This window comes from Plecotus auritus (assembly GCF_963455305.1).
Source record: "Plecotus auritus genome assembly, chromosome: 1".
NCBI lineage: Eukaryota > Metazoa > Chordata > Mammalia > Chiroptera > Vespertilionidae > Plecotus > Plecotus auritus.
The window spans coordinates 178,032,855-178,052,891 of record NC_137770.1 but is presented as its reverse complement, the minus strand read 5'-3'; the positions used below and the strand labels follow the sequence as shown (position 1 = coordinate 178,052,891).

Genomic DNA, 20,037 nt, shown 5'->3' with positions numbered 1-20,037 from the left:
GTTAGGGGTGATCAGGTTGGTAGGGGAGGACAGTTAGGGGGCGATCAGGCAGGTGCGGGGCAGTTAGGGGCGACCAGGCAGGCAGGCAGAGGTGGTTAGTGATCAGGTCGGCAGGGGAGCAGTTAGAGGCATCAGGCTGGCAGGTAGAGGCAGTTAGGGGTGATCAGGCAGGCAGGTGAGCAGTTAGGAGCCAGCAGTCCTGGATTGCGAGAGGGATGTCCGACTGCTGGTTTAGGCCTGATCCTGCAGTCAGACATCCCCTGAGGGGTCCTGGATTGGAGAGGGTGCAGGCCGGGCTAAGGGCCCTCCCTTCCCCCACCGTGCACATATTTTGTGCACCGGGCCTCTAGTAGATATATGAAAGCCTAAATGACCAGCCGACTGGCCAAACGGCTGTTAGCTATGATGCATACTGACCACCAGGGGGCAGATGCTCAACGCAGGGGGGGAAACCACAGACATGGAAATATAGAACAGACTGATGAATCTCAGAGGGAAGGGGGGAGGGGGGAGGGTGGGAAGAGATTAACCAAAGATCTTATATGCATACTAGAGGCCCGGTACACAGATATGTGCACCAGTGGGGTCCCTTGGCCTGGCCTGCACCCTCTCGAAATTTGGGATCCCTCGGGAGATGTTGGAGAGCTGGTTTTGGCCCAATCCCCGCAGGCCAACCCAAGGGACCCCACCAGTGCACAGATGGGCCTCTAGAGATGTAATAATTATTAAAGATGAAAAAAAAATTATCTAATAAAGATGGAAATTTGAGAGATTGTTTTTACTTTTAAAAAATACTCAATATCATATTATTTATTTATATAGCTTCTAATATCCTACTACTTGTGATTATAATTCACAGAGGTAAAGTGGGGCTAATACAAATAAATGAACAGATGTTAAGAAGGAAATTATTTAGCAGTTTATTAAAGAAGAGTAGCTCGTAGTTTATTGGAACTCTGAAATTACATAATAGCATTACATATATGTGATATATATTTTAAAGATATATGTACCTTTTGTATATATACATGTGATTTTTTTTCTAGTAAAATTTTTTATTATGGAAAACGTGAAACATATTCAAAAGTAGAACAGTGTACTGAGACCCCATATATATATCATCCAACCTAAAATATTGTGAATGTGTAGCTAATCTAGTTTTCTTACTATCCCTTTATCCTTTATTACCATTTCTCCAGGACTAATTTTAAACAATTTTATTAACAAACAAATCAGTTATCATAGTTATTTAACACAGGAACTATTACTGTATTTTACTAAAAATGCTATAATCTTTATAGCTATTTGATGTTGAGATGTTAACTATAAATTCATGGTGATCTTTGGTTCATCATATCAGATTATAAATTAACCAGATTATCAGGTTCAGATTCAGGCAGATAGTCTTCCAAATTGTTCCTGGTTTCTTCAGAAGGTCAGGACTGTTCGAATGCTGTTAATAATTACATTAAAAAAATCAGTACAATATTCATGATAAATTTATCTAAAACTCACAAATAATTTTTGTTTTACTCATTTCAGGACTTGACTTAATCTTTCTTTATAGACACACAATTTGGTAAATCTAATTTCCTTTATCTTGTTATCCTCCTTTATTCCTGGCCCTAAATGAAACGTTATATATGATGCCAATAAGCTGGGAGAGAATTGAGGACCTCACTTGTCTTGGCTGAGGACTTGGCTGCCTAGTGGTACTGTAGAGAAGTAGAGCATGCCATGTTGTTGTGACCTTTTGTCTTGGAATAATCCTGTAGCCGAGGGCAAATTGGGCATCAAAAGGAGGTGGTTGGTGTGTTGGGATGCTACTTTCTGAGAATCAAAATATTCCAATTCTTGAATAAGTCCTTCAACATGTACTAGCAAGATGGGGGGTAAGCCTTAAGGAGAGAGAATTCCTTATCTTGGATCTTACTGCTGGAGCTGTGGGCTGCCATGCATAAATGCTTTCTTCACTCAGGGACTGGAAGAGCCACCTCTCTGTGGGGGGAGAGGCTCTGTGTCCTTTCCTCACCATGTGTCAGGGTCACTGCACCTTAACAGGCCAATTGATATTGTATCCCAGCTCCTCTTCCCCACTTCCTTGCTTCTATGCAGTTGGCATGCCAAGAGGGCCTGTCCTCCATTGTGTTTCCTGTACCCATGTGGTAAGCACACCTGGGAAGGCCCATCCCCTGCCTTCTCTGTTGCCACCTTTCCATCTGTGTGGGCAGTCAGGTGGTCTTCTCAGTGGGCCAGAGGGAGAGTAGGAGGTCTCATGTAAGTGTTTCCCGTAGGCCTCCATTCTACCAGTGACTACCAGGCCTGTTTTTAAAATATGGAAGACTTGACCAGTTAATACTAAAGCCATGCAACATTTTGCATTTGGCTGCCACTTAGAATTCCTGGTTGGGTATATTCTATGACTGAGAACCCAGGGACAAATGGGTAGTGGTGGGGGAGTTATGAGCACCAGGTTCCAAGGCCCCAAACCCAACCAATTCCTCATTTGAGGAATACAGGGATTTAGACATTGTGGAAGATATTTCAGGGCTTTTACACTAAGTTACTTAGCATAGCTTAAAAATAATGTTTATCTCTTTTATTTTTATTGAATATCTTTTTGATATGTTGTAGCTAACATGTTTCAAATTAGGGAGTTCATGTCAGTCACTAGGGACCTTCTCTCAGGTTTCTATCCTGTGAAGTATCCTGTGTCCTCACACCATGGACCTGTTTTCTTCTTTAGTGACATTGCTTCTCTGCTTCAAACTCCTGTCATTTAAATTCAGGTTTTTTCTCCCCCTCCCCCTCCTTTTGTAATGTCTTCTCTTTTCTTTGCTCTTTTGTCCTGCGTGTCCTCTGTGCAACATTGTTCCTGGTGTCTTGCCCTTTGTTGCTATTGATCAGGGCTATGCTTGATCATTTTAACAAAAATCATTGATCCCAGTCTTATCCACTCCCAATTGCTAGGGATCCCCCAGTTGGGACATTTCCATAAATCAGCTCTCAGGGTGCATGGCAAGGGAGCTCACTACAGCTAAAATTGTAGGTCGGATGTCTCTTATAGGAGACCTCTGACAAAGCAAGAGAATGAGAGAGTTGGGACATCCTTTAAGTATCTGATACCTGCCACTCACTGCTCACATCTCTATGGTTTTCACCTGATTCTGATAAAGAAGGGCCTCAGGGTGCACTCTGTCAAACATAATGATTCCAGAGCCAGGCTATGTTTTACCAGAGGGACCTGATGTTATAGTACAGAAACCTCTCTTTCTAGGGAGCAGCCCCAACTAAGTTAATGATTGTCTGTGAAAGAAAATATGTCAATTTATGCCACCCTCTATGTTGGAACAGTGTATGGCAGTGTACATTATGGAAACAGAGTAGGAACCAGGTAATGTTGGTTTCTCGCCCCCCTCCCCCCAAATGGCCACTATTTCATCTTTTAAATACCTCTAGTATGTCTGATGATGTGAAAAATGTCAGGAAAAGAAACTGATTACTTTTAAATACCAAAGAAAAATAGAGTCATCATAAAGGTTTGTCAAACCACTTACCCATCTGTTTGGTAATTTACCTTTTTCCTTGGTGCATTAGGTCAAATGCCTCATTGATTTTGTCAAAAGGCAGGGTATGCGTCACCAGTGCATCCAGGTTGAATTTCTTATTCTTGTAATCAGTAACCAGCTTTGGGATTGAATCTCTACCTTTGTAACCTGTAATTTGATCAACAGTCCTAATAAAGATGTGGTACTTGACATGAACAAGTAGATTAATGATTGTTTGTTGAATGAATGAAATTATTTGGTCAGATTGGCTTCCTCCAAATAGATTAAACTCCCACTCATATTTATTTTTTCTATACTTTTATCTATCTTAAAATTTTTCTTCATAGGAAAAATTCAAGATTATTTTTTATTTCTGCATAAGAAATTATCTCTGTTTGGTCCAACTTTGACTTTTGTTTCTTTCTGTTGGTTTATTTTAATGCAAATTGAACTTCTGTTTGCAAGTTGTAGTATTCCTACTATACAAACTTTACTTTCAAGTAATTAATAGAATATCTTTCCTGTAGTTTTTAGATGTATTCTAGGCACTCAGTATTTAAACAAATTATTTTCATTTCAATTTGAGTACTATTATGGAGAAAATTATCAGAAAAAACACACAACTGACCACCAAATGATGTTCCATTGATAGTACGGCCCATTATTAGCTCAATTGGAGAAATAGTCAATCCTTTGTCACCAATGGCTACTCCAATGAGAGTACACGATCCCCAACCTACTGTTGTGCAGTCCAGGGCTGCTTTCTGGAAGGTTAAACAAAAAAGACCAGCTGAGTAAGTAGAAAGGTAGACCATGTCATCAGTGTGCATATGTACTGTGTTTCAGAAAAAATTTATACACTCTGCATATGAAATAAAGGGAGTCAAGCTCATGAGGTCATAGTGTTGTAGATTGACAATTGAGGCTTTGCTTCAGATAGAACATTCAATAAAATGTTGAGCTTTTTGAAAAATGATATTAGGCCCAGCTTGCATGGCTCAGTGGTTGAGCATCAACTTATGAACCAGGAGGTCAGGGTTCGATTTCCAGTCAGGGCACATGCCCAAGTTGCAGGCTTGATCCCCAATGGGGGTGTGTGCAGGAGGCAGCTGATCAATGATTCTCTCTCTCATCATTGATGTTTCTATCTCTCTCTCCTGCTCTCTTCTTCTCTGAAATCACTACAAATACATTAAAAAATAAAAAAGGATATTAGAAAGAAACAGAATATATCATTTCATCTTGTTTAGCATTATAATTATACTGAATCTATAACATATATCATTGTATACTAAGAAAAATACACACCCATGAAATTAAGAATGGTCTATAGAAGATATTCTAAACTCAAATGAACACACTTTTGACTATTTACCAAAGGTGTATTGTAAAAAGTTTGCAATTTCGGGGGCATAGAATAAAAATCTTTGAAGTCGTAAGGAGAGGGTGATTATTCACTAGAGTCTGGGATAAGGTACATACTGTAAAGTTAGTGGATCTTAATGTAGGATAAATGAAAAGAAAAGCCATTTAAAATAGAGGGAAAAATAGTTAAAATGACACTGGCTGCTACTCATGAAACATTTCATCTGCTTCCCTACACTTTTTAAAGCTCTCTGCAGTTAGGTGGACTTGTGTGACCAGTTCTGGCCAATGGGCTTTGGGTAGAAGTGAAGTGTCATTTCTTGGCCTAAACAGAAAAGCCAGTGTGCAACCTGCCAGCTGTCCCTTTTCCGCTGTAACAACCAAGAGGACCTCATGTTGAGACTGTGAAGCCACAAATTTGAACTTCCTTTACGGTGACTCACAACATGGAAAACAGTGGCTTGGAGGAGTTGCACTGATCTTTGCATGAGAGAAAGAGAGAACATTGTTATCTTAGCCTACTGCAAGTTTGAGAGGAGGATAAAATTCCCAAGGATTGAAAATGTAAATGAAAAGTTTAAGAAAGTTTCGGAAAGACATAAACTGTGGATGGTCATTCCACTTAGACGCCCAATGGTAACTAGAGAAACAGTTAAAATGTTTTGAGACTAGTATTATAGAAGAGAAATGTAAACTTTGTGTCATATCTCTTGCTATAGTCAGGGGGCAACTTGATTCTGATCTGTTGGGGCAGTTCCAATAGGAAGTACAGTTCTTTTTCATCCCTGATCATTATATGAAAGAAGGAATTTGAAGAACAGTAAATTCTCTCCATCTTCTCTCTCTCTCTCTGTGTCTTACAAGTGACAGAAGATACAACCATCTATAACCGTAAGAATATGTTTTGAAATTTTCATTTGATTATGTGCTTATTTATTGTTTTGAGAATTTGTAACATTTCTGAATAGAAACTTTTCTCCTTTTTACAATTTTTATATGGTAAAACCATTTTTGTTTATATATATGACATAGATTCATGTTGAGGGGAAAAGAACACTAGGTACTACTGGTTACCTTAAGGTAGCTGCTTACATTGATTTCTGTTTTCTAAAAAAATGTTTTTCCTATTGCTTTTTCTACATTTCTGAAGTTTGCTCCAAGCAAAGAATTAACTTCTAAAATGATGACTTAGTTCAATGGGCATTATATGCAAAATGAGGGTTTTATTTTGTATCCTCTGATAACTTTTGATCAGAATTATTTTGAATTCTCAAAATCTTATAAATTGTCAATCATTGCAACTTTCTAATTGTTCTGTTCTGTTGGCTGCTTAAGAACATGAGAAGTCATTGAAATCTAGTTCATAGCCTTTACTGAAATCTCTACAACTCAGAAATTGAACTTTCCCCAGTTATAGAAACTTTTGGTGAAAGGATAGGTAGCTAGCTCATCTTTTTTGCGATTAAATAAATGATATCTTTTAAAATTTGGGCTCTCTAGTGTAATTTTATTCCATAATTTAAAATGAATTTCTTGGTATAATCAGTTAATAAAAGAACCTGCCAAGTTTCATGACAATGGTTCTCAGCTTGAGAAACTTGAAAATATATTGGTACCTGGGCCTCCAACTCATGAGAATGTCTAAGGCAGCCGTGGGCAAACTACGGCCCGCGGGCTGGATCCGGCTGTTCTATCCGGTTCTCTTGCTCTCCCCTCCACTCCTTTACTTTGAATTTATATTAGTTCACACAAACACTCCATCCATGCTTTTGTTCCGGCCCTCCGGTCCAGTTTAAGAACCCATTGTGGCCCTCGAGTCAAAAAGTTTGCCCACCCCTTACTAAGGTGTGGTCATTCACTGGTACTAACAAACAACTCCCAGACACTTATAAAGTAGCGAGTATTGAGAATATCTGTACTCTGGAAATAAGGTAAATAGGCTGAATTTCAATGTTTGTAAAAAATTTGAGCTTTGGAAAGAGTAGGAATGGATGTGGCACATTGCAAGCTGCAAGTGCCAAGGACAATTAAAAAGCAGGGCCTGACACAGCAGAGCAGTGCAAGACAAGGAGCTGTTAATGCATGAATTTACAGGAAGAGCTAACATTTACCTAACAGATCCTCTTTCAAACAGTTCTGTTAGTACAATGAAACTATTCTGGGAGGGCGGCCTGCTCCTCTCAGCAGCTCTTGCTGGTTTCCCCTCTTCTGGGGAACTCACCAGTCAGGGGAGAAGCAGGGAGAAGAACCTGCAAAGCCAGCTCCTGGTGGAGGCATAGACTTTTATTATGATACCTTCCCTAGAGGAGGGTGTTAGGAGCCAGGCTGAGTGAAGGTGTAACAAGATCCTGGGCACTCTGGCAAGCCAACTTGTCCATCTGTTGCCACAGTGTGCAGGTGGCTCTGCTCACTCTAAGGAGAATAGGATAGACAGAGGTAGCTCCTCAGGCCCTGCAAATCAGGGAGCCCGACCTGAGAGGAGAGGAAACAAATTTGAATGATACAAAATTGTAGTGTTTGTGAAGAAAATATATACTTTTAATTTGGCAGCATGTGTGCATTTAATATATTAAAAATGTAAATATGTACTTTGGACCTAATTTTGCAGCCGAATTTTGAGGGCTGGCAGACAGAACTAGAGTGTATGTAGGTTGCTGGCCTCTTTCTGCTCTGCTTTTGATGGGAGTGGGTACCTCAGGCTGTTAGGGTGACACCAGCCACATTCTCTTACTCCTCCTTTAAGTCTGCCTTTCCTGTTCTCATTGTTTTGCTCACTTATTGCAGGCACAATTCCTTAAAAATTTTCACTTCTAAGTTTTCTCAATTTCATGTGGAAGAATAAACAAATAATAATAACATAATAAATCTAATATTTATTAATAGATTAAATATCAATTATAACACACTACATAATATCCAATATATTATTAATAAGTATTGCTTATTATATAAACACTAGAGGCCCAATGCACAAATATTCATGCAAGAATGGGCCTTCCTTCCCCTGGATGCTGGTACTGCCTTTGCTCTGGCCTGGAGCCACCTTTCTGCCTTCCCACACTGCTTGAGGCCCGGAGCGGCTGGGGCGGTGTAGAACGCCTGCATCATCGCCATGGTGATGTCGCAAGCATCCCACCCTGCCCCCGGCCGCTTGGTGCCTGCATATGCAAATTAACCCACCACCTTTGTTGGGTTAATTTGCATACTCACTCCTGATTGGCTGGTGGGCATTGTGACGGTACAGTCAATTTGCATCTTACTCTTTTATTAGTGTAGATAATTTATATATACAAATATGTCAATATTGACTATGAAGTGAATAAATATATTTATATATATATATATATATATACCGTCAATGTTTATTAATGTTAATAAATATTACTTATTATGTACTATTATAAAAAACATACATACCATGGCTTCAGATCCACCTGCACAGTCAAGTGCAAAATCCACACCCCCACCGGTCATTTCAATGATGACCTCCTGGACGGGTTTTTGTAGGTCTCTAGGATTGAGGCAGTCAGTGGCTCCAAGGGCTTTGGCCTTTGCAAACTTCTCACTGTTGATATCAACAGCTATGATTCTGGAAGCTCCTGCTACTTTACAACCGATTAAAGCAGAAAGGCCGACACCTCCCAGGCCAAAGATGGCACAAGTAGAACCTGGGGTAACCTGCAGGCAGGAAAATCGTAAATTAACTTAAAGCAGCTGCCCTCCCCCCCTTTTTATTTATTTTTATTATTATTATTTTAAAATATATTTTTATTGATTTCAGAGAGGAAGGGCGTGGGAGAGAGAGATAGAAACATTAATGATGAGAGAGAATCACTGATTGTCTGCTTTCTGCATGCTCCACACTGGGGATCGAGCCTGCAACCCAGACAAATGCCTTGACCAGAAGCGAACTGTGACCTACTGGTTTATAAGTCCAAGCTCAACCACTGAGCCATGCCAGCCAACCGGCCATCCCTCCACTCAACCCCCACCCCCTTTTAAAGGTACAGAGTGAGGTATGGGCAGGAACATACGAAGGACTGCCTGTCATAAGACTAAGGGATTTAGCCACTTGGGGAAATTCACCAATGTAAAAATGAATGAATCACTGACTAACTTGGAGAATCATTTGAGAGCCATTAGGATCATCAGTTTATAAGGAACAAGCCGAAGTGGAAATCATTTCCTTGTTTTCATTTCCCCTTTAGTGGTATCAGAACAAAATCTGAAAGCTCACACACTGTAAAGGGCTTATTGTTTGCCCTTTTAAATAGATCACAAGTAATTTGATGTCTATATTTCTAATAGGCCTTATTTGGTTGTGTTAATGTTACAGTTTTGATGACCACTAATATTTCTCTAAATGTGAGTTAACTCAGTCATCCTAATTATTAAATCATTTAAATGGAATGAGATCCAAAGTTCCTTGCATGGCATTGGAGGATTTTTATTATCTGACCTCTGTTGCCTTCTGATTTCATCTCCATGATATTCTCACTACTATGGCCACAACAAACTGTCTCACTTTCTTTTCCTCATGTCTTAGTTCATGCTGTTCCTTCAACCTGCTGTACTTTTCACCTTATTTCATTTAATGAAAGTATAACCTATGTTTTTGGCCTGACTTAACACTCTCCCCACAAAATATATATATATTTTTAATAATTTTATTGATTTCAGAGAGGAAGGGAGAGGGAGAGAGAGATAGAAACATCAATGATGAGAAAAAGTCATTGATTGGCTGCCTCCTGTATGCCCCCCACCGGAGATTGAGCCCACAATCTTTGGTCCACAGGCTGACGCTCTATCCACTGAGCCAAACCATCTAGGGCCACAAAATATTTTGTGATTCTTTAATCAGAAGGTAGTGCCAACTGGAATATGTTACTCTATAGAGTGAGATAGTGGCAAAAAATCCCCCAAAGAACCTGCACAGAGAGATGCTTACTATTACTATTTTCTCATGATGATGGGAAACTTTTAAAATTAAAGCATAAACAAAAGGGAAAGAAGAAAATCTGCCTATGAGATGTATTGGAAACAAAATTACTAAGAGAAGTGGCATCTCTCACTTTATGCATGATATTGGTTATGTATATAATAGCTTTTGCTATTCAGGGGAAATAAAAATGTATTTGTAATATTCAGAATATTGTTTTATTTACAGTCTGTACTATTTACAATAATATTGTGGCATATGTTTAGTTTATTTCCAAGTATATTCCTCCAGAGACTGTGTTAAAAAGCTCTCCTCTAAGTCTCACGGAGAGTAGAAAAGCATTTTCCCCATTGCACAATGTTGTACTCAGTAGTTGGATTCTCAGGCCAGCTCACAACAGTGTATGAATTGAATACACTGCACTGATTGTGTTATATAAGCAGACCCCTGAGAGTAAAGGTACTTTTGATTGCAGTACTGGGGCGGTCACTATAAAAATCCTCTCCCCACCCTAGCCGGTTTGGCTCGGTGGATAGAGCGTTGGCCTGCAGACTGAAGGGTCCCGGGTTCGATTCCGGTCAAGGGCATGCACCTTGGTTGTGGGCACATCCCCAGTGGGGAGTGTGCAGGAGGCAGCCTATTGATGTTTCTAACTTTCTATTTCTCTCTCATTGATGTTTCTAACTCTATCTCTCTCCCTTCCTCTCTGTAAAATACCAATAAATTAAATTTAAAATAAAATACCCTCTCCCCATTTGATTTTCTATCTGCAGGCAACACTGTTACAGGGCATTTTCATACTTCCAAAGATATCAATGAAATGTAATTAATCTGGCTGTAAATGATACAAGCACATTAAAACAAATCAGGGTTCTGGCTATGCTGTGGAAGATCCCCAATAATTATACAGAGCAGTTGCATCACTTTTCTTCCCAGAAGTAAATTAAGCTTTAGTAAGGGTCTCGCCTCTTATCTAGAAATACTGATATTTCATGTCCCTTTACTTGATCCTCTGAGTTATTTTCCTTCTTTGAGCATCTCCTGAGGAGGTTTAGTTGTTCCTCAACATCGGGAAGAACATGTCCTGGGAATTTAGATCAACTTTGACTACACTTAAAAGTAAACTGTAGCTGAATCTCTAGTGTTAATATTCCTGAAGAAAGATTACAGTAGTAGAAGGTGAGAGTCTGCATGGAGTCCAGAAAAGGGGATATGTGTAGCCCAAAGAGCAATAATTTCTCCCTGAGAATCCAATGCCATCTATAGGAGAATATGCCTTGACTGCCAAGGTCACCTGGGCTGTTAACTCCACTCAACTACCACCTTTCTCCTCTAGGAGCCTGCATATTATAGTTTGGCTTCCCATACAACTTTTAATTTTTATGAATGAGTGAGTGAATGAATGAATAAGTGATGTTTCAGAGGGAGGCCAAGAGTAGCATCTCTGTGTGCATCAGGGAGAAAGTAGGCGTGGCCATGTGGAGGTGGGTGGGGTCTCTGCAGTTTCTATTGTCTCTTGACTGAGTCTGCTGTCCCAGGATGAGGATTCATATTTAGGAGACATATTTAAGCAGGCTGTATTTAAATTAAGGATGACCTATAACATACTAGTATAGGAAAAGAAATTGACATGAATTGGGTGCCAACTATATGCCACCCACTGGGCCAGATGTCTTATATATGCAATACGATTTAGTTTTCCCACAGTAATTCGTAATATACAGTATATTATTATACAGAAGTAGAAGTAAAAAGGTTAAATACTTGCCTAAAATCACAGAGATGATAAATACAGAGCTAGGGTTTGAAGATAATTCTAGCTGTTTCCTAATAACTTCTGTTTTTTAGAACCTGGTGATTAACCATTTTACCTTGGCAGTGTTGATTGCAGCTCCATAGCCAGTTGAAAATCCACATCCAAGCAGACAGACTCTCTCTAAATTTGCATCATCATCTATTTTGGCAAGATTAGTATCTGATACGACGGTGTACTGAGAGAAGGTACTGATCCCCATGAAATGGTAAATTGGTTTTCCTTTGCAGGTAAACCTGCTGGTTTTGTCTTCCATTAGTTCTTGCTGAACAAGAGGACTTTTGGATTGACTAGAGAATTTTAAGAAAGATACAAAAAAGAGAAAGTAAATGTATCTCTGATTACTCCCCTGAAATAAAAGTTAGGTATTATGTATTAGTTATGACACACTTTTATGATATAAAGAAATTGAGAAAGTGACTTGGGACTTTTTGCTTAAATATAAAATAAATTTTGTATTTATATATCATATAAGTAACACATAATTTTATATATTTATTATACATAATATACTATAATATATAGTAAATATATAATATAAATAATATATAAACTATTATATAAATAACATCTGTAATATAGTGTAAAATAAAATAGACATAATAGGAGTCATCTAAATATAATAATGATATAACAATAAACTCTTTATTGGATACTTTTTCTTGTGCCAGAAACTCTCTTAAGAGCTGTACGTGTATTGATTCTTTTTTTATTTATTTAAACACATTTTTAAAAATATGGAATGCCTCACGAATTTGTGTGTCATTCTTGCGCAGGGGCCATGCTAATTTTCTCTGTATTGTTCCAGTTTTAGTATATGTGCTGCTCAAGTGAGCACTATGTATTGATTCTTTAAAAAAATTATTATGAAAAATTCAAACAAATATAAAAGTAGAAAGAATAGCAGAATGATCCTCCATGTAAGCATCTCCCAGCTTCAGCAATTAGCAAGTCATGGTTGATCTAGTGTCATCTATTACCCACCTCCATCCATCAACACCACCACCTACCCTCTCCCCATTGTGGACTACCTTGAAGAAATCCCAAACATCACTATTTCATTGTAAATATTTCAGCATGTATCTCTAAAAGATAAAGATTGTTATAACTCCACGCATGGCATCTAGTTGATATGTTTCTTATATCCCTTTTAAATGACAGATTCTCACCTCCTCCCTTGTTTTTTATTTTTTTTTCTTGTAGTTTGATTTTCCTCATTCTGGATTTTTCTGATTACGTTGCTGTAATCTGGTTTAACATGTTTTTCCATCCCCAAATTTCCTCTAGTTTCTTTTATCTGAATACTTGATCTGATTTGGGTTTTAAATTTTTGTAGGAGTACTTCAAAGGTGGTGTGTGTTTTCATCTAGAGCACATACCTTATCTGTCTTTTTGTGATATCAGAAAGGATTGATGGTCATTGTCTGAATTTGTTATTTCATTAAAGGTTTGAAAAAGGGTCTATTAATTCTTTGAACATCTGCAACAACCCTGTGAAACAGGCAGTATTACTATTCCCATCTCACAGATGAGGAAATTGAGGCACAGTAATAGATGTAAGAGTAGTACCATAGTTAGTGTCAGTTAGCATTAAGGACAAATAAACCTTTCTATAGTCTCAGGAAAGTAAAGAATAAAGTGATTAAAATTTTTGGACCCTGCAGCTAATGGCTTAGATTCAAAATTTAGTCCTAAGACATACCTACGTGGCCTTGGAATAAATTACTTTACCGTGCCTCATTGCATTCCTCTCTCCTCTTCCGTAGTGGTAGCTACTATTCTGAATCTGGCATTTATCATTCCAGTGATGTATTTATACCTTTACTAATATACATGTAACCATAAACAATATATGATATTGTTTTTGTGTGTGACGCCTTGCTAAATATATCTGTCAGCAACTTGCTTTTTAAAAAAATATATATATTTTATTAATTTTTTACAGAGAGAAAGGGAGAAGGATAGAGAGTTAGAAACATCAGTGAGAGAGAAACATTGATCAGCTGCCTCCTGCACACTCCCTACTGGGTATGTGCCCGCAACCAAGGTACATGCAATTGACCGGAATCGAACCCGGGACCCTTCAGTCTGCAGGCCAATGCTCTATCCACTGAGCCAAACCAGTTAGGGCAGCAACTGCTTCGTTCTCTTAACATTATTTGTGTGAGATCACAGTGGTCCTCCCTGCTTATCACCATGGGATATGTTCCAAGACCTCCAGTGGACGCCTGAAACCTTGGATAGTACCAAAACCCTATATATGTAGCTTTCACCCCCAAATATACATCATACCTTTTCAGTTAAAGGAAGTACTTCACCAAATCCCTTTGGCATATCGGAATCACCAGCATTACTACTGTTACACTTTGGGGCCATTATTAAGTAAAATAAGGGTTACCTGAACAGAGGCACAGAGATCTTATGGTAGTGGATCTAATAACCAAAATGATTACTAAGTGGCTAATGAGCTGGGGGCATATAAGTTGGACAAAGGGATGATTCACTTTAGAGATGGGATGGGGTGGGATGAAATCCCACTACTGAGAATGGCATGCAGTTTCAAACTATGAATTGTTTATTTCTGGAATCTTCCATTTAATATTTTCAGATCACAGTTTACCATGGGAAACTGAAACCTTGGAAAGTGAAACTGTAGATAAGGGGGAATACTGTATTCTAAGCTGACACATATAGATCAAGTTTAGCCATTTTTGTAGTTAAATAGTATTCTGTTATTACATAGCAATTTGTTAACCCAGTGATTTTAAACCATTATGCTGTGGTACACTGGTGTACTGCAAGAATTTTTAAAACCTGCAACACCTGACTAGTCAGGGGCACTGACCTTTTTTCCCTTAGACTGTTGAATAAAAACAATGGCAACAGCCAGCACAACAGTAGCTGACTGGTTGACTGAATCAAAATTATATATACGTATATTTATAATATAATAATTCTTTATTATTGAAAGTATTACATATGTTCCCTGCCCCCCCGAAAAGTATACCTATACATTTTCTGTCAGGTCGGCACAAATATATAATTTTGGTGTGCCACAGAATTTTAGTTATTAGTTTATGTGTGCCATGAGATGAAAAAGGTTGAAAATCGCTGTGTTAATCTATTCTCTTATTGAAGGACATTCATGCTCTTTTGAATAGTTTGCTATTATAAACAATGTTGCATTGAACATTCTAGCACATGTCTCCCTGGGTGATTTTGCAACAGTTCCTTGTACACATCTGAGTGGAATTGTTGGGTAGAAATATGCACGTCTTCAACTTCATTTAGGTTTTGCCAATGTACTGCCCAAAACATTGGTACCAATTTCTACTCTCACTAATAGTGTGTAGAGCTTACCTGAGTTTTGCACAGAAATTTGTGAGTGGACTTAGACAGAACTTGCATTTTTTACATTGAGGCATGTAGAGAGGAATCACTTTGTCACCTAGAAAGAAAGGCCATATGTTGGATGTTACTTGTAAATGTTACCTATAAATGTTACTTGTAAATGTTACCTATAAATAATTTCTACCAGATGAATCAGTGGAAAACACCATTTTTTATGGTATACATTTCATGTTCAGCAGAGTATAGGTGGCAAAACTTTTTATTACTCTATAAAATTGCTGACTTCCCCGTGTATTACCTATACTTTTTCATTTTTCCCTGCTGGGCAGTCAAGCAACAAGTCTGTATTGATACCATCAGGTGAAGAGTCCTACCTGAGACTCTGCTTCTTGTGGCTCTCTCCATCATGACTATTATTTATTACATTTTATATGAGGAATAGGACATCCTCATATAAAAGGAGAGGTGGACAGTGATAGGTTAGATACAGAGAGTCAACGTCACACAGTCATTGTGTTTCACTATTTGTTTTACTCCAAATAAAGCAGAAAACTAATATTAAGAATTCAAGTTCCATATTTTCTACTTTTTATTCATTTTTAAATGGCTTCTATCCTTTGATGACCAAGGTCCAATAATAATTAACATTTAGTAGGTGCCAGACACCATTCTAACTGCTTACTTACTAGTATATTGTCTCATCTAATTCGCAGAACAACCCTTTGAGAAGGGTAGTTTTATTGTCCACTTTGGAAACAGAAATCTGAGTCACAGAAAAGTGACTTAACTGGCTAAGGTCACAGAGCCAGTAGGTGGCAGAGCTGGGACTACATTGATCAGACTCCTTCATGGATGCAAAACTTTTAGGAGCAGCTGGTTTTTATGATCTTGTTTGGAATGGAACGATACTAATACGTATACCTCAAGGTTTGGAGCATCCTAATTAAAGGAAGGAAGTCTGACAAGTGAGGATTTCAGAGCTCTTATTCCAGTATTTGGTGGAATATCTGTTATGAAATATGCAGTAAATAATTTCAGTCATTGTCATGTTTCATGTCATTTTTATCTTTCAAACTTCCAGAAAGACTAACTTAGGCTAACATTGGCATATGTGTAATATTTCTCACTTAAGCTACCTATAGAATGAGCTACCTCATGCTTTAAATTCTTTATAATATTAAATTAGCTTTTTGCTTTATTTAGAGGAGGTTGTAAGTTGTCATTTGTGTGTCCATGGAAGCGTCAGTTTAATCTAACTGTAGCTTGGCGTCATAGCACAGTTTCTCAGTGCTCATGTAAATGAAGTGACCATATCCCCCAGATTTTACCAGACAATTCTGACTCAAGTATTCTGTCTCATTGCTAGACTGTGATAGATTGGGTTCTCACTTTTGCTTTGGAAAAGATGGTCCCTTATGTAAACAGAGATCAATATAGCATGCAAAGCCAGGAACCTATCAGGAATTATCCCTGAAATATCCTGACATTTCCACTTATTGGAATGAGAAAATAAAATACCTGGTTTGCAGTTGGTCACTCCTGGCCCAACACTTTCCACAATACCTGCCCCCTCATGGCCAAGGATCACTGGGAAAAAAGCCTCCGTAAATTTAGGATGGAGAATATGGGCTTCAGTATGGCACAAGGCAGTGGCGATTATCTACAAAGCAACCAGATACTTGAGTTGTTTCTGTAATTATATCATTGGGGTTGTTAAGTGGATGATTTCAGGCTAATTTTAATGTTACCAGGAGACTCTACACCACTTTTAGAGCTCAAAAAAGAAATAACACTTTGGAAAAAAATAAACAAACAAAAATCTGTTAGGATAGCCTGTCCACTGTGGCTCAGTAGTTGAGCGGCAATCTGCAAACCAGGTGATCAGGTCAACTCCCAGTCAGGGCACATGCCCTGGTTGCAGGCTGGAGTTCCCCAATAGGGGCCGTGCAGGAGGCAGTGATCCATGATTCTCTCTCATCATTGAAGTTTCTCTATCCCTCTCCCTTCCTCTCTCTGAAATCAATAATATATATTAGGATGTATTCTTTTCCTTTTATACTTTACTTTTCTGCCTTTTACTGTTATTATAAAATCATAAAAAGAGATAAAATTGGCAGTTACTGTCTCCAGGAGAGGATAAATCAAAGGCAATAGGAAAAATTTAAACAAAGTCTAATAGGCAGAGGAGTGGAGAGAACACAGGTTTCTAGGCCTTGTTCAAATTTTGTTGAAATGACATGAAATGAAATAGAGGAAGTTAAAATTTTATAGTTAAAAGTGAGAGATCAAGTAAAGGATTGTCTAAATTAATTACTGCTGTATCTCTATATTCTTCTTCAAGGTTCTGCTCATGAGGGTATCCCATTCATCCTCATGTCTAAGCCCTTCTGTGGTGGTTGGAGGGAAAACAGCCTGGGCAGCCAGCTCTGGGAAATGGAGACATGACCCCAACTTGCCGATGACGATCTGTCCACTCAGCGTGGGCTCTTCTCCCTGCTCACCCACTGCCTTCCCTTCATCTGCACCCAAGACCCTGTGCCGCCTAGGGCAGCTCTTCAGGTTTTCCTCTCCCTAGGGCAGCTCTTCAGGTTTTCCTCTCCCCTGTTTTGAACCAAATTATCTATCTTCCTTTTAATAACACTTTCCAATAATTGGCAAGAGGAAAACAAAAAGAAAACATAACTAAATGTAATCCAACGGGAATTTCTTAATCTGATTCTTAAGGTTAATGATTAATGTTAAGGTGCTCTAGTTAAATTTTAAGCCCTTTATCAATGACTGCTGATAAATAATTAATGATTTACCCCTCCTGGAGATAAGGCCTGTTTGTATCTGAACCTAAAGATACAATCACCCACACTGAGAATGGCAGTGCTTCCCAGTCACCTCACACAGGTTTGACCTGACAGAGCCAAGTCTGCACCAAGTTAGTGTCTCCTGCCCAGGGAGAGTCCCCACTCACCTGAATTCGAACTTCATGTGCTTTGGGGGGAGCCACCTCAACCTCTTCTATGCAAAGGGGCTTGTTTGCTTCCCAGGCGATGGCTGCTTTGCATTTAATAACCTGGGAGAGAGAGACGGACAGAGTGAGAGAAGTGGAGAGAGAAGGGAGAGTTTGGGGTGGAGGATGGGAGGAAGGGAGACAGAAAGAGAATATTATGGGAAAAAATTAAAAAGCATGTTGATACCATAACTTGTGGCTGGATGTTTTATATAATTATATTATTGTATAAAAAAGGGGATTATTGAAAATAAGAAATCATGATCTACATTATAATCATTGCACTTTTTCTTTCTTTCTTTTTTTTTTTTTAAAAAAAGAGTAGTTTATTCATTTTTAGAGAGAGGAAGGGAGAGAATCATTGATCTGAGAGTGATCGGCTGCCTTCCGCAGGCCCCTCTTCAGGAATCAAACAGGCAACCCTTTGTGCACGGATGACACCCAACCACCTGAGCCACACTGGCCGGGGTGCCCTTTTAATTTTTGAAAAGAATAAGTGCATTAAAGTTTACCTTAATATAATGCCTTGATCTTTTCCCCCTTTAGTAACAGAGAGGATAAATTTATAGGGTTTGGCCAATCAGTATTTGTTGACTGAAGGATTTATTATTAGCTCTGAACTACCTGAGTCCTCATTGCTAGAATATAGATGTGTTTTTACATGTTTGCTACTCATGGTATGATCCTCCCTTGGGCCAGAAGTTATTGATATCACCAGGGAACTTGTCAGAGCTGTAAGCCCTGTCTCAAATCCCCTAATTAAGAATCATTTGAACAAGGTCTAGGTGACTCATATGCACATAAAAGTTTGAGAAGAGAGGCTTATATAATTAGTAAAATTGTCAGTAGAATATAAATTAAATAAAAAATTGGTCTCTTTGCAAGAATTTGGGTAAAATGTATAAAAAGAAATTAAGTAATATTTTATAAGTTAATTTTATCAATTAAGCAGTATTCTATAATTATATTTTTATTTATCCTCTTAACATTATATTTTTAGTTTTAAATATAAATAACATTGAAAAAAGTGAAAAGAAAAAACCTATAATTCTCCATTCTACTGCTACTATATCTGCTTTTGATGTGATTTTCCCAGTCTCTAACAACATGAATACATATATTTTTATCATTTTTATGTAGTTTTGAATTATATTTTAAAATATCATTAATCTTATTTACAAATGCAATATATAGTAATCATGGGAAGTTTCAAAATACAAATAAGAAGAAAAGAAATAAAATCCACCTGTAATTTTATGAGGTAAATCCATTGAGTGAACCCCAAATGGGAACTTACTGTATGTGATATTTTTAATCTACTTATTAATATACTATCAATATTTTCCATATTGTTGTCTAACACCACTTTTAACAAATGCAAATCCTATTTTATAGTTAGAGCATAGTTAACCAAATCTCTCTCTCGTTTTTAGCCATTATAAATAATATTTAATTTAACACCCTGGTAGTAAGCATTATGGCAAATCCACAATCATTTTCTTAGAGTAAATTTCTAGCATGAAGGGGGTGCTTTTGATAAACTTTAAATGGATTCCTTTCTGAGATTAGCTTAAATGGAAGTTTTTTAGCAAAAATATACAAATAAAGAAGAATTGAACAAAGAAACAGTACAAGTACATTTGCTTACTTTGCCCTTGGTGCCCATTTTTCTTTGGGAAACTCGCCTTGGAAGCTCGTCTCTGATTTAAGACGTTCTTCCACTTCTGTCCAGGGTGCTCTCTCTGTGTCCTGGATTGGACTTCCATTGAATAAATACCATCCCTGCTCTTTTATTCTCCAATCACTTTCCTTTTTTGTTGCTATGCATCTCAGCCCATATTTCATCATGTCATTTGTGCTATCATATTTCAGCTGCAAACAGCCTTTGCTCCCAGCCATTATTTGGAGGAGATTTTTGTTTAGTTTTTTCCTTTTATTGCAAAATATAATTTGATAGGTAAAAGTTTATTACATATACAGATGTGTCAACACAACATTATAAAGGACATTTTCACTGCTC

At 38.0% G+C, this 20,037-nt stretch overlaps 1 protein-coding gene across 1 annotated transcript; it reads right to left on the bottom strand.

Annotated features, from left to right (window-relative positions):
- Positions 1–786: 786 nt before the first annotated feature.
- Positions 787–19,763, bottom strand: LOC308236911 (all-trans-retinol dehydrogenase [NAD(+)] ADH4). The gene is made up of 9 exons (XM_080647074.1): positions 19,666–19,763; positions 17,979–18,080; positions 16,535–16,676; positions 15,026–15,113; positions 11,724–11,955; positions 8,331–8,591; positions 4,177–4,312; positions 3,578–3,716; positions 787–1,453 (listed from the first exon to the last, which is right to left on the bottom strand). Exons 1-9 carry the CDS (start codon positions 19,681–19,683, stop codon positions 1,429–1,431), a joined length of 1,143 nt encoding a protein of 380 aa, XP_080503200.1. The 5' UTR covers positions 19,684–19,763; the 3' UTR covers positions 787–1,428.
- Between the last annotated feature and the right edge of the window lie 274 nt (positions 19,764–20,037).

Coding starts and splice junctions, on each gene's coding strand:
- LOC308236911 (XM_080647074.1), bottom strand. Junction 16,677..17,978: donor CACATGAAGTTCGAATTCAG/GTGAGTGGGGAC, acceptor GTTGCTTTGTAG/ATAATCGCCACTGCCTTGTG. Junction 3,717..4,176: donor CAATGGAACATCATTTGGTG/GTCAGTTGTGTG, acceptor ATCAAATTACAG/GTTACAAAGGTAGAGATTCA.